This window comes from Macaca nemestrina, chromosome 18, assembly GCF_043159975.1.
Source record: "Macaca nemestrina isolate mMacNem1 chromosome 18, mMacNem.hap1, whole genome shotgun sequence".
Taxonomy (NCBI): Eukaryota; Metazoa; Chordata; class Mammalia; order Primates; family Cercopithecidae; genus Macaca; species Macaca nemestrina.
Window position 1 is genome coordinate 49,467,980 of NC_092142.1, and position 14,035 is coordinate 49,482,014.

At 52.1% G+C, this 14,035-nt stretch overlaps 1 protein-coding gene across 2 annotated transcripts in view; it reads left to right on the forward strand.

The window, feature by feature from the left end:
• Positions 1 to 274: 274 nt before the first annotated feature.
• LOC105492253 (NKD inhibitor of WNT signaling pathway 1) overlaps positions 275 to 14,035 on the forward strand; it is an 83,607-nt gene continuing 69,846 nt past the window's right edge. Inside the window, exons 1-3 of one of the 2 annotated variants that reach the window (XM_011759292.2) lie at positions 275 to 441; positions 571 to 603; positions 1,274 to 1,407. In XM_011759292.2, coding sequence (XP_011757594.1) covers positions 417 to 441; positions 571 to 603; positions 1,274 to 1,407 — 192 coding nt within the window. In that variant the 5' untranslated portion in view covers positions 275 to 416. Of the gene's footprint in view, positions 442 to 570; positions 604 to 1,273; positions 8,133 to 14,035 lie in introns of those variants that run through there. The other variant, XM_071084520.1, reaches the window with a different exon arrangement.

Genomic DNA, 14,035 nt, shown 5'->3' on the forward strand with positions numbered 1-14,035 from the left:
GTTGGCGAGGGCCGGGGTGTTCTGTCCCAATACGCCTCCTGGAAAAGCTGCCCCGCGGGGTCCCCAGACCGCGGCTGGGAGCGCGGTCTGTGTCCGCCCCTCCGGTCCGTGCCCCGCCCCCGTCCCCGCCCCGTCCCCGCCCCCTCCCCCGCCCCCGCCGCAGCCCGCCTCGCCTTTGATGCGCCGCACCGGCCAATGGGCGCGCGGGGAGGCGCGGGCCGCGGCGGCGGGCTGGGGGCTCCGCGCTCCGGGGCGTCAGTCGGGCCGCGGCGACGGCGGCAGGAGCGCGTCCCGGCTCCGCCTCGGGCTCCGCTCGGCTCGGAGGCTGAGGAGAGGAGGCGGAGAGCCAGGCGAGGCGCCAGGCCAGCGGGCCGGGCGCATGGCTTAGGGACGCTCCCAGCCGCCGCAGCCCCAGCATGGGGAAACTTCACTCCAAGCCGGGTCAGTGCCCCCGCCCGCGCGCTCGCCCCGGGCCCCGCCGCCCTCGCCGCCGCGGTCGCTAACTCTCTCCCTTCCTTTCTTTCCTTCTCCCGCCGCCGCCGCCGCCGCCGCCTCGCGATGTGCCTGCAGCCGCCGTGTGCAAGCGCAGGGAGAGCCCGGAAGGTAGGGGCGCGCGGGGCGCAGACCTCGGGGATGGACGCGGGGGACACCGCGGCCGCGGCAGAACGGCCCAGCCCACCAGGTCTTATGACCAGGGCCACCCCCAAGCCCCAGTTCCGGCCACCGGCTCCCCAAGCCCGCTCCCGGAGCAGCCTTCGCGCCCCCTCCTCTGTCCCTTCTACCCGCTCCCCGCGGTCCTGCGCTCCCACCGCTGACCCTCAACCCCTCCCCCTCCCGCGTCCCTGCCCTCGGCTCCCAGGGCGCCCTCTCCTCAGACCCCCGAGCGCCTCTCCGCAAGACCCTGCCCCCTCTTCCTGCCCCCCGGAGCCTTCTCCCGTATCCTGGCTCCTGCACCTACTGCGGCCCCTCTCCTGACCCCCAGCCCTCTCCTCTGCAGTCCTGGCCACCAGCGCTCCCTGGTCTGATCCCCAAACCCGTCCTCCAGGGGTACTGCTCACCCCTCTTGCCCTCTTCTGTCTCCTCGCTCCTGGGGCTTCGCTGAATCCCCATTTACTTACCCGCGTCCCTCTCTTGGCTCCTGCCTCAGCCCGCGAACCCCCTCCTGGCTCCCGTGCCGTGGCCCTTCGCCTCCCACCGCGCCTCCTTCCCTCCGCGGGGGTAAGTTTTGGTCCCCGGAGCCAGACTCAGGGGCTTCATGTCGTCCCCGCCCCAGGTGACAGCTTCGCCGTGAGCGCTGCCTGGGCTCGGAAGGGCATCGAGGAGTGGATCGGGAGACAGCGCTGCCCGGGCGGTGTCTCGGGACCCCGACAGCTGCGGTTGGCGGGCACCATAGGCCGAGGCACCCGGGTATGATTCCCCACCCTGCCCCACCTCCTGGCCTCCTTTCAGCCTCAGAGATGGGTCCCCAAACCCATGCACCCCAACTCTGAGCACTTTCCTGCACAGCTTCTGGGTCTAAAAATCTCTTCTCAGCTGCCCCCTGCCCCACCAACGCGACCCTCTTCCCGGATGCCTTGGAGAACCTTGAAGTGCCCAGCTGGAGGCAGAGGGCTGCCTGGGGGAAAGGTCCTAGGTGGGGAGGTGGTGAAGGTCCAGTTGATGGGGAAGCATGTCTGTACCGGAGGGATTTGGGGACCTGCTCTGACTTCTACCTTGTTTCTGCCACCAGCATTCAAAGGTGGAGGTGGAGTAGGGGCTAGGGAGAGGGCGGTATTGGGGTGTCTGGGTGGAGGGTAGAGCTGTGCTAGCCCCAGGATCTGAATATGTTCTGATTGTCTGTGGCATTCGTCAGTGCCACCTGTACAGGAACCCCAGCAGAGCAGGCGGCCCTCTGGGTGGCAGATCTAGGGGGACTGAGACCTGGCAGACCCCTTACTTGGCACATGAGAGAGAGGGCCTCATTCTACTGTAGCCTGGGCACAGCCCTGAGCCTTCACCCCATGGGTCCCTGAGGCTGGAATTCGTGGAGGAGCACTAAGTGTGATGGGAATGAGTGAGTCCAGCCCCAGCTCCTGGCCTGGGACTTGGCGTTCACAGATGTCCTGTGAGCTCCGGAACTCTGCACGGGGCTTTCAGGCGGTCTGCGTGGAACTCGCGCAAGCCTAGGATCAAAGGATGAATCAACTTTTTGATGTGACATTTAATTTTTTTTTTTTTAAACTTAGAGGGGGAATAGACTGAGTCTCAGGTCTGGTTAGTTCTTTGGTCTTATCCATGGGCTGGGGAGAGGCCAGTGGAGACTTCAGATGTGTGTGTATTTGGGTGGTGGGACCTGGCAGCCCGCTTGCAGTGCTGGTGTCGGGAGGTGGACCTGTGGATAAAGTCAGTTCCTGTGTGTGGATGAAATAACCTCTGGGCCTGGGAGAAGCTCCCCTGTCCTCCTCCACCACCACTGCTTAACTGGGGGCTTCTCTGTCTTCTGTTGGCTTGGTTGGACTTGGAGCTGCTGTCCCCTAGTAAAGGTCAAATCTTGGTGGGTGGGGGGCACTGCAGTTGAGGCCCTTTAAAAACAGAACTACAAACCTTCCCTTCTTCTCCTGCCCTTTCTAGTTTTTGATCTACTTATTTATTTAAAGACCAACGAAAATGGTCTAATTTAGCCGTATGAACAAATGCATTTGCAGCTCCAGACAGAGGCCCACTGAGTGGATTTCCATTAATCAAGTTTTGGGTTTTTTCAGCCTGTTTATTTTTACAAAGTATTCCTGCAGAATGACATTTATTTGCAGTCCCTCCTTTTTCTTTTTTTTCTGAACTGCCAGGCAGCTTGCTCCGTGCTAGAGGGAAAACTTGAAATACAACGAGGGCTTACTTCAATTGACTTTTATCTTCAAAGCCATAACAAATGTTACCCGCATGTTTTTGGTGGGTCTCCTTGGCATCCAGTCTGGGAGGATGGGAGGGAGGAGGAAAGAGGGAGAGGAAAACAAAAGTCTGTCGTTTTTAATTAAATAGTAGTGTTCCCAGCGAGAGGAATGCAGGCCAGTAAAAGTTACCATTGGGGGAAGTGAGGGAGGATGGGGAGGGGGCCCCAGCTTAAGTCTGTGGCTTTGGTGAAGTCACGGAATTCTGTTGCCTGGTTTCTTCCCCTAGCTGAGGACAGCATGGGATGGTGCCTGTCCCCCTCCCTCCCTCGCCCCCTCTCTCAGAGAAATGCTGAGAGGTCATTAATGTTTGTTCAAAGTACTTTTGAAGATGTGAGGCTCAGAGCCGTTGGCGTGACATGTGTCAGGTGGTTGGAGGGTGGGCCCCGGCCATCAAAGATGTTAAGCGGGGGGCCAGCCTCTGTCTCCTTGGGAGTTGTTCTTGCTGCTGGGGACCCAGACGCCTGGGTTTTCACCAACCTTGGCCCCAGATGGCCCAGCCAGTGTGTCTGCAGAGGTAGTGATAAGGAGTCAGACCTTCAGGGGGAGTCCAGGGTGTGGAACAGCACTCCAGGCGTCCTCCAGGTGATTTCAGGTGGTACCTGGATGAACATTTTAAATCTTAATAGTTATCTTTTTTTTTTTTTTTTTAACCAGAAAAAAAAATAGCTAGGACATCAAACCCATGATTTTGCAGATATTATTGCTTAGGATGAAGCTAAGTTAAAAAAGAGTCTAATGTGAAGTCGATTCAGAGAAAAATATTAAGTACAAGTGGTCAAAATTGTGAATGTGGGAATGGAATGCCCAGTTTGGGAAGCACTGAGCTATTGAACAGGACAGCAATGGGCAACCCTCAGGCTAGTTCATTTCCTCGATTCCCTCTGGTGCCGAAGGGGTAGCTGGTAGGTTCTTCCATGATATTATCAGGATGTAGGAGGGCGTGGGCTGCAAAGTCTGCTGGTTTCCAAGGGCTGGCAGAGGTCCTCCCACCAACCCCAAGCCTGTTTTGGGGCTAGTCTCTGCCTCCAGTCATTTATGTGGCCTGTCAACTAAGTGGCTGGAGACACAGTGGCTCATCCAACTGATATTACAGTTATTGCAATAATAACTAGTATTTATTAAGTGCCTATATGTGTCAAGCACTTTGCTTACATTATCTTAATCCTCCCCATAACCCTGTAGTGTTGACAGCCCGCTGGTGTGGACTGTGTGTTTCTCCCTTTCTGGAGCAGTTTCTAGGAGAAGCCATGTGTAGAGAAGCCCTGTGCCAGGGCATCCACCTGGAGGGTGCTGCATACAAAACTCCCAGAGAGGGGGTGCTTCGAGATGAGCCAGTCGTGGGGCAGGCAGAAGCAGGATGGCCCCTGTTTGCCCTCTTCCTTCCTGACGGGATCTGATGAACTTGAGAAATGTCCCAGATGAGTCCAAGTTGCACACAGGGTCCTGAGATGTGAAAGGGTGACCATGCTGGCATTAAACTAAGCCTGCCCTCTTAAATACAGAAATAAATGAGGTCAGGCTCTGTCCTAGTTATTTGTCACCTGTGCAAACCATTTTACCCTTGTATACCTTAATTAGCTCATCTGCAAAATGGGTATAATATTTTCGTCCCTGGCGAGTTATGATGGGATTATAACCGTTGAACCTGGGAAGAAAGTTAACCTACTGGGAGATTCACTGAAGACATTTGTAGGGTTGGAGATGGGGGCCTACAAACAGGGAGTGATAGGGCTGGGATAAGAGCACCAGAGGCTCTCTGCCTCCCCCACTCTCATGGCAGGCTCACTTGGAGGGATGCAGGCCAAGGGCTGGGCTTTTGCCCTTTCCATGGGGACATGAGCAAGTCCAAGGGAATATGGGCTCATAGGAGAAAAGGAATGAGAAATGGGAGGCACACGAGTACTGTGGAAGAGAAGCAATAAACTGACCAGCACACACGCCAGAGAACACTGTGTTAAACAGAATTAGAAAGCAAAATAAGCATCATAAACTCAGACAACGGAGGATGCTGGAAACATGAAGCAGCAACAGGCAGTTAGAGAAGAAAACCAATTGGAAACACTGGGTGTGGAAAATAGAATGGACAAGTGAAAAAGCTTAATAGATTGATTAAATAGTGCAGGGGACTCAGGTATCAGGTGGGAGACACTTGGTGAAGGCCTGTGTGCCTCTGTATACACTCACGGGCCGATTGTAAATATGTACAACCAGATTTAAAACAATCTCCTCCCCACGGCCCCGATTGGCCCTTTTGTTCTTGTACAGCAGAGCTGCCCGAATAAATAGGCTGAGAGCCATGGTGCAGGCAAGCCCGCCTCTGGATCAAAGGCGGCTGCCAGGCAGTTTGGTAATTTGGCTGGGGGCACCTAGTACATTTGGATATTTGGAGAAGATGAGGAGGGTGCAGGCTTACATGTCCCACGGGGACATGTGGGGTTGGGTGATGAGATTGGAGGCTGGCCCAGCTGTTGCCCGAGCGCCGGATTCCAAGGGAATTACCCTTGAATGATACCAGTTGGCACAATTAAAAGGCCCCATGTCTTTACCATATGGAAAGTGTTAGGCTTCTTTACGTGGTTTCAAAGCTATGTGCTGGGAGGTGGGCTTGACATTTGAGGTAGAGCATAAATTAAATATTTGGTGTTTCAGGATTAAAAGATGATTTGCTTTAAGGCTGGAGAAGGACTCAGGGTGGAGGTGTTTGGGCTTTGCTCACTGGCATTTTCGAGTTCTCCAGGGAGGGTCCCCTCTACTCACGGGCACCAGGGCCAGCTGCCTGGCCCAGCCTGGGCACTGTCTTTCCTCCTGGGGGGTGGGAAGCAGAGGCTGGGAGAGCTTGGGCTGGGCAGAGTGCCGGGGACTGGAGGGACCTTCTGGTTTTCCATAGGTCCCACAGGATGGGTGGGTGGCAGCCATGGGTGTCATCTTCTTAGTGCTTTAATGGGTCTTTGTGATGTGGTCTCTGGTAGAAGCTTCGAGGAGTGTCTTGTCCTCACTTTGAGACTTTTCTTCTTGGGGAAGGAGGCACCCCTGACCCAGACTATGCATGCCTTCTGTTCTCTAGAGCCCAGGAGCACCCTCTTCATTCACATTTTTGCAGGAAACCTGGGGGAAATCAAATCCAGGAGGCACCTGCTCTGGGTCCTGCAAGGTCCTAGAACTCAGGGGACATTTCCTCTGCTCGCCCAGTGGGGATGTTGGAAGGTAGGGATGGATGGATCGATGGACAGTGTTGCTGTTTGTACCAGGAAGCTCAGGTACACTCTGGGATCAAACCAGCTCCATGAGGGCATGAAACATCAAGGCTGAACTGTCAGCAGCAAAAAAAGAAGAAATAAATGAAGACACCCTCCCTGCCTCCTTTTTCCCCAGCTCCTCTTCCCTGGTCAGCTTCTTCCCTTTAATTCCTGCTTCCAAATTCCATCTTTTCCCAGGTCCTCCTGTCTGGAGTGGAAGGGTAGAACCAGGCCTTTTCTTTCAGGCACTCAGCTTAATGAATTAATATAAATTGTTATCAATAATTCTTTGTTTATTTTTTTTTTTAGAGACAGTTTCACTCTACCACCCAGGCTGGGGTGCAGTGGCGTCATCATAGCTCACTGCAGCCTCACAGTGATCCTCCTGCCTCAGCCTCCCGAGTAGCTGGGACTACAGGTGCACGCCACTGTGTCTGGCTAATTTATTTTTATTTTTTCATAGCAATTGGGTCTCGCTTTGTTGCCCAGGCTGGATTGAACTCCTGACCTCAAACCATCCTCCCACATCAACCTCCCAAAGTGCTAGGATTACACATGTGAGCCACTACACTTGGCCTTGTTATTAATTATGAGTTAATAAGTCCCTAACTGGGCCAGGCTCTGGGAATACAGTGGAGAATAAGAGAGACGTGGTTCCTGCCCTCCTGCGGCTTCCAGTCTGATGAAGGGGGCAAAGCAGCAGTGAGCACCCAGGCCCATTCCTAGGACTACACAGAGGCACTCTGGGAGGGAGGGGGTAGGACGGGCCACTGAGGCTGAGGAAAGAGGAGGAAGGAGTTGGAGATTGGGGGAAGAGCTGACCAAGGCCCCAGGCTCAAGCTGCCCTTGTAAGATGGGGTAGGGGGTTGCCAGGAGGCTTCTGTGTGGAATCAAGAGGGTAATCAAGAAGGGAATGTGGCCTCCAAGTGGCTCTGCAGCCTGTGGGAACTGGAAGTCGTTCCTGGCACTGTCTGTGGAAAGCCTCGCACGTTGGTGGCTCTTGGCACATCTGAGTTACCTGTCTGTCCCTCTGGACAGGTATGTCGGGTGGAGCAGGGTGGGCAGTCAGCGTGCTGCCCCTGTGTCACGGACAGGTCCTTGGGGGCACAACTCGGCCTATTTGGGTGGGTGGCCCTGCTGTCGTGTTGGGGAGGAGGCTAGCCGCAGGACTGCAAGCCCAGCTGTCAGGGCTACGGGGGACCTGTGGGGTGGGATTGCTCCTCAAGAAGGAGGCACTTCAGGGACCAGGGAACAAGAGGGAGTGACCAGCGAATCCCAGAGAGAGCTCATCGTGCCCCAGAGCTGCAGCGTGCCTGTGCCTATGGAAAGAGGGTCCCCCATGTGGGCTGAGCAAGGCTGTCTGAGACAGGATGTGCAGCCCCCCTGGCACTGGTGAGCCAGGTGCTCTGGAATCCTCCTAGCTCGGGGGTCCTGCAGCCTCGCCCCATGGCTGTGAATCACAACATGCTTGGATTTAGATGCTTTTGGATTTTTCACATCACTTGTTGGATTCCAAACCAGGCACTTCCGGCTGCCTCCCTGCCTTCCCTCTCTCTTGCCCACTCACACGTGTTCTTTTTGCCGCTCTTGTCTCTCACAGACATTCTTTCTCTTCTCCCTCCCCACCTCCCTTCCCCCTCCTCCTCCTCCTCCTCCTCCTCCTCTCCCTGAGGAAGGAAAAAAATTCAGTCTCTCACAAACAAAATATCTGCCATTCCGTCGGAGGGAGAACTGAGGCAGGAGCCCAGAATATCCTGGAAGGAACGCCAGTGAGAGTTGAAGGCCTCAGTTGTTTAATCTGGAAGGAGGACTTTGATGTCACCCTGCTCCGTTTATCCTGGGAAGCTTCCCGCTGCTTCATGGCTTCGACTCTCCGCGTGAAGGATGACCGAGCTCCTCCAGGGGCTGGAGGCAAGCCTGAGCAGCCCCGAAGGGCAGCCTGGTGATGCTGCGCTCCTGCCAAGCCCAGGTGGGGTGGAGAACCTTCTCTAAACAAGCACTTCCAGAGACATAAGTAATTCTTTGATAGCTTCCTGGGAAGGCAGAAGGGAGCTGTTTAGCCGTGTGGGCACCAGTCGTGGGGCTCTGGGAGGAAAGCCTCAGGTCTCCGCACTGAAGTCATCCCCAGCCTCAGAGTGGTGGCGGCGTGGCCCGCCGGGGTGGGTCCTGGATGTGTTTGTTTAGAGGGCTCTGAGGCATGGGTCTGGGCTTCGCTTTCCTTACTTGTTAAGTCACATGGGCTGTGGCATGTGTGTGTGGCCTTGTGTGTGGTTGATGCCTTTCAGAGGACACCAGGGTATTGAGAGGGCTTCACATTGGTGTGGCCTCAGCCAAAGACTCCCTGCCTGGGCTTCAGATTCTCCAGCTGAGAAGTAGAATAAAATCATGGTAATTTAGCACTGTCTATTGAGTGCATTCATTCATGCATCTGCAGTAGGGTTTTTTTTTTTTTTAATTTAGCGATAGGGACTCACCATGTTGCCCAGGCTGGTCTTGAACTCGTGGCCTCAAATGATCCTCCTGCCTTGGCCTCCCAAAGTGCTGGGATTGCAGGTGTGAGCCACTGTGCCCAGCCCTATATATATTTTTTAACTTTTATTTTAGGTTCAGGGTACATGTACAGGTTTGTTATATGGGTAAATTGTGTGTCACAGGAGGTTCGTGTGCAGGTTGTTTCATCCCCCAGGTAATAAGCACAGTACCCAATAGGTAGTTTTAGATCTTCAGCCTCCTCCAACCCCGCACCCTCCAGTAGGCCCCTGTGTCTCTTGCAGCAGGCATTGAGTACCTGCTTTAGGCCAGGGACACCTAGAAATGCTTGGTACCTAGAGTGAAGGCCTTGATTTCATGGAAGTTAGCATCTCATAGGAAAACAGAAATATTTTCATAAACAAGTTGTGCAATTTAAGTTGTGATATGTGCCTCCAAAAAGTACTGGATGTTTTGAGAACATGTACCAGGGGTCAGAACTCATCCGGGGTGTTATTCATTCCACAAATACTTTAATGCTTTCTCTATCCCACATGCTGTGCTTAGGGTGTTGTGGAAATTGTGAGGACTAGGACATAGTTTTTGCCTCTGTGAGAGTGGAACTAAGCTGTCCCTATTGCCTTTCATCAATTTTTCTTCTCTTATTGCATTGGTTAGAATCTCTCATACTCTATTTAACAACTACCAAGTATGATACTTTTTGTTTAAGAAAGCTTCCTTCAACTCCTGGCTTTCTGAGCTTTGTAAAATCAGGAATAATTATTGAATTTTGTCACATGCTGTTGGGATGCAGATGGAATGGATCATTCTTTGCTAACATGGTGTGTGATTTGTATGCTTGATTTACATTGCTGGATTTCCTAGTGCAACCTTCTTGGCCCTGCAAAATTCTTTGTCATGATAGATTATTCTTTTAAATGTGACCGCATTTGATAGGCTAATATTTCACTTTGAATCTTTGCATGAAGTACTCAGTGCAAGTTATCTGTTAAAGTATAAAACCATAAGGGAAGCACAGGGCTGTGGAGGTTGGGGAGAGTTTTTTTGAAGGAGGTGGGCATGTGAGTAGGGATTTGAAGAGTGGTAAGACTGAGATCAGGGGTTAGAAACTTAAGGACCTACAGGGGCCAGAGAGGTCATATGAATGAATGCCACAGGCTCAGTGGGAGACATCTGAGAGGGGTGGGAACCGGGGTGACCCTTGGGGAACACACACCCTGTCTCAAGGGGGCAGTGCCACTCAACCCCAGCCAATCACTGCCATGTGGGAATATGACCCTGGTGTTGCCATGTGGGCTGATCATTAAGAAAATCCAGCTGTCTGGATTTTTATGTGAAACTTTTCCAATTTAAAAAATTATTGTTAACCAATTAAAATTTTTAGAAAACACTTTTTTTTGGGTGACTCAGACGACTGGATTTGGCCTGTAGTACTCTGGCTTGTGTTTGCTGATTTAGACCTTTAAGATTCTGATGGTGGTGGTGGTAGAGAAGTAGTATGTTAGTGATAAAAGGACACACGAGTGAGTATCATATGCACTAAACATTGTGCCTAATACATAATGCATTCTCTTGTAGAATCCTCACAACTGCCTTAGGTATTATTCTGCTATCACATAGATGAGGAGTCCGGCCCAGCAAGTTAGAGTCACTAGCCCAGCCAGGGAGAGGTGGACTCAGGCTGCATCCAAGGCAGAGAGTGCAGGCCAAGCAAAGCCTCAGTGCCAGGAAGCTGTGCACAGTATATTTCAGTCTGGTGGGAGAGCAATGTGGGAGGCACAGGAAGGGTAAGTAAAGATGTGGGCTGGGATGGGAGGCCGAGATGGGCGGATCATCTGAGGTCGAGACCAGCCTGGCCAACATGATGAAACCCTGCCTCTACTGAAAATACAAAAAAAAAAAAAAAAGCTGGGCATGGTGCAGTCACTTGTAATCCCAGCTACCTGGGAGGCCGAGGCAGGAGAATTGCTTGAACCCAGGAGATGGAGGTTGCAGTGAGCCAAGATCATGCCATTGCACTCCAGCCTGGGTGACAAGAGTGATACTCTGTTTCAAACAAACAAACAGAAGATGTGGGCTGGGAGACTTTATGCTGAAGACCAGCATGTGCCCATAGAAGGTGCCAGAGGTGTGCTTAGAACTTATAGAATCAGACTTCCTGGGTCCGAGTCCCAGCTGCACCTCTCCCCAGCACGGTGGGGCCAAGTGATGGCTCATCTCTGATTCTCAGTTTTCACATCTGTAGAATGGGTAGAGTAATGGTTCCTACCTCATGGAGTTGTTTTAAGGGTAGAAATGGGTTCATTTCAGCAAGTTAAAGAATAAAGAAGATGTCACCCCTTCTCTCGCAGCTTGCCAGTGTTGTTTGCTAGTGATCACCCGGATGTGTGCTAAGTGTGGTACCAGTGTGCTAAGTGTGGTGAAGGAAAAGGATGGGGAAGGAGAATAAGGGAGGATTCTACTTCGGATTAGGGAGTGATGCCTAAGTTGTTAAGACCCAAAGAATAAATAGGAAATAGCTAGGTGATGAAAGGTTTATTAAAAGTATTACAGGCAGAGGGCATGGAATGTGCAAAGGCCGGGAGGCATGCAGGGTTGGTACACAGAGAAAATCTTTAGCTGCCTTCTCGGTGTCTGACTTGGAACCACATTCCAGTCTCTGAGGTGTAACGGCAGAACTATGTGGTGCAGCCGTGGGGAGTGGGCAGTGCCTGCTGGGCTGGGTGGTACCACTGTATGTTGCATCCCATCACGAGGCCTTGTCTCCTCGCTGCAAGTCTTCCATGAAGTGTTACTGGTGTCTGGACTCCAGCTTTCTGGTCAGATTGGAAGAGGTAGGGAGGAGAACCTCTCAGTCACAAGAAATAGTGTCACCCTGGAGCGGATTGGCTGGCTTGCTGGGCTGCCCAAGCCTGCTGGCCTTGAGCATAGAGCTGGGGCCCTGGGGAGGGGGGAGGTAGAGCATAAAAGGACCCTGTTAGCAGGATGGGGCTGTCTTCCCTCAGGCCACAGCCTTGCTAATGGACTCAGGCCGGAGGATGTTTTCCTAACTTCAGAAGGCTGTGTGGGCTGGTGGGCCCCTCACTCAGAGGCCTTGGCTTGCGGTGGCTCCACTGAGTGGATTTGGGGGTGCTGGTGTGTGGTGCCATGCTCATTCCATGCCTGGTTTCCAGAGGGAGCCTTGTTCCAGGACAGTTTTTGACCCTGACTTTGTTGTTTTACCCTTCTTTCCCCCTTCAAAGGCAAAAAGATGATTGAAGAGAACTACTATAATCCAGGAACAAAGTTGCCTTTTCAGCGGGCACTGGGGACTTTCTCTGCTTGCTCCCTGCCCTGGAAAGTCCAAAGGTACCCACTGCCTCAGCTGGTCCTGGGTACGTGCCTGCTTTCTCAGTGGCTGCAGGCTCAATGTGCCCATGAGCTGCCCACTGTGTGCATAGCCCCGTGCTGAGCCTGGGAGCAGCAGCCCGAGGAGGAGGTGGTAACAGTGTAGCTGCTGCTTGCTGCATGTCTGCTGTGTGCCAGGCTCTGAGCCAAGCACTGTTCATAGTGCTGGCTTCTCAGAGCACCGTTATGAGGCAGCTGTTATTATTATGCCCATCTTACCCATAGGGAAACTGAGGCTTTAAAGAAGTCAACCACCTTGCCCAAGGCCCCTTGGCTTGGAAGTGGAATCTTGCTTCAGCAAGATTCAAATTCAGATCAGTGTGATTTTAGAGCCATCTTAAATCAGTTTAGGTGAGTTTTTTTTTTTTTTCCAACTGTATGTCTCAGCCCCATTCATTGTTCATGACATCAATTTAGTGACCAAAATGAAATAGAAAAGAGTAAAAATATGAGAAAACATTATATATAGTAAGAGTAAATATTGTTTTATGTAATTTTTTGTTCTAGTTAAAAAAAATGTATACACACACTTCACACACACCTATACCCAAACCCATATACATATATCTATATCTATCTATCTACAGCAGAGGCACATTGTAAAATATAATTCTTACTATAGGTCATAATCAGAGTGTTAGAAAAACACTAGTGTGGGTCACTGGTGCAGGCCCTGAGCCTGATTGCCTGGTTTTGAGCCCTGGCTGTACTTCTCACTAGCAGTGTGACCTAGGGCAACTTTCCTGACCTCTCTGTGCTTTCTGAGCTGTTTGGTTTGTTGACTTTTGGGCCTGGGTCAGTGCTCCCAAGGATGCTGTGGGTTCTTGCTGCTGGCTCACTCCCTTTGCTTAGGGAATGAAGGGGATGAGCAGTCCCATGGGGGGGGGGGCATGGCTTCTCCCCAACAGCAGCAGCTTCATCCCAGGAGAAAGACAGACATGGCTGAGTTGTCAGGGGTTGGACACAATGCTGTGCTGGGAACCCTGAGCCTGGGGGTGTGTCCAGCTTAGCTATGAGGTATCTGTTATGACCTCTCCTGCCTTCTGCTTCCTCCTCTCAAATGCATTAAAGGAAAGGAGAAGGTTTTGTTTCTACTGCTGTAAAAAAAAAAAAAGTCCAAAAATTAGTGACTTGATCACTGTATGACTTGCTTGAGAGTATGCACTTTGGGCAGAGCCTGGGAGGGTTAAATTGTCTGTGGCTCCATGTGGCACAGTTAGGGTGGCTCTGACAGCAAGGGTCTGACTGCAGCAGCTCCAGTTGGGTGACATGTCTGGGGCTTCAGTTCTCTTCTAGTTGGCCTCACCTCGTGGGTAGCTTGGGCTTCCTCACAGTATGGCAGTCTCAGGGTAATCCGATTTACATGGTGGCTGTCTTTCCCAAGAGTATGGAAACAAAAACTGCCAGGACTTTTTAAGGTTTAGGCCTGGAATTAGCAAAAACACATTCTCTTCATTAAAGCAAGTCACAGGTCCAGCTCAGATTTAGGGGAAAGAACTACACAGGGGCATAAATACTGGGAAGTGGGATTCACTGGGGGCCATCCACACAGTCTACCAGAGAGTAGGTGGTCTCTTGAAGAGGGAGTGGAGTTATAGAAAAGGACTGAGATGTGTTCCTTGAGTTTAGAATCCTGGTGGTCACAGTTGGGTCTGGCAGGAACTGTCTTGGTGAAGTGACAGCAGAGGTGAGACTTGGGTGGCTCACGAAGGGACTGAGAAACGTGCAGGGGAGCAGAAGCACATACTTACAAGAATATTCATGGCTGCATTTGGAAGAATGAAAAGTTTGTGACAATTCAAACATCCATCCCTAGGGTACAAGGTAACAGTGGTGTAGACTTCTCATTGAGCTCTCTGCAACTGGTGAAAGCCCAGCGAGTAAGGTCCTCTCTTGCTGACAGGAAAGAGACCCTGAAACACTGCTGAATGAGCAAAGCAAGTGCAAAACATTCATAGGCTGTGGTCCTGTTTCTTACAATGTGCGAAAGTCTAT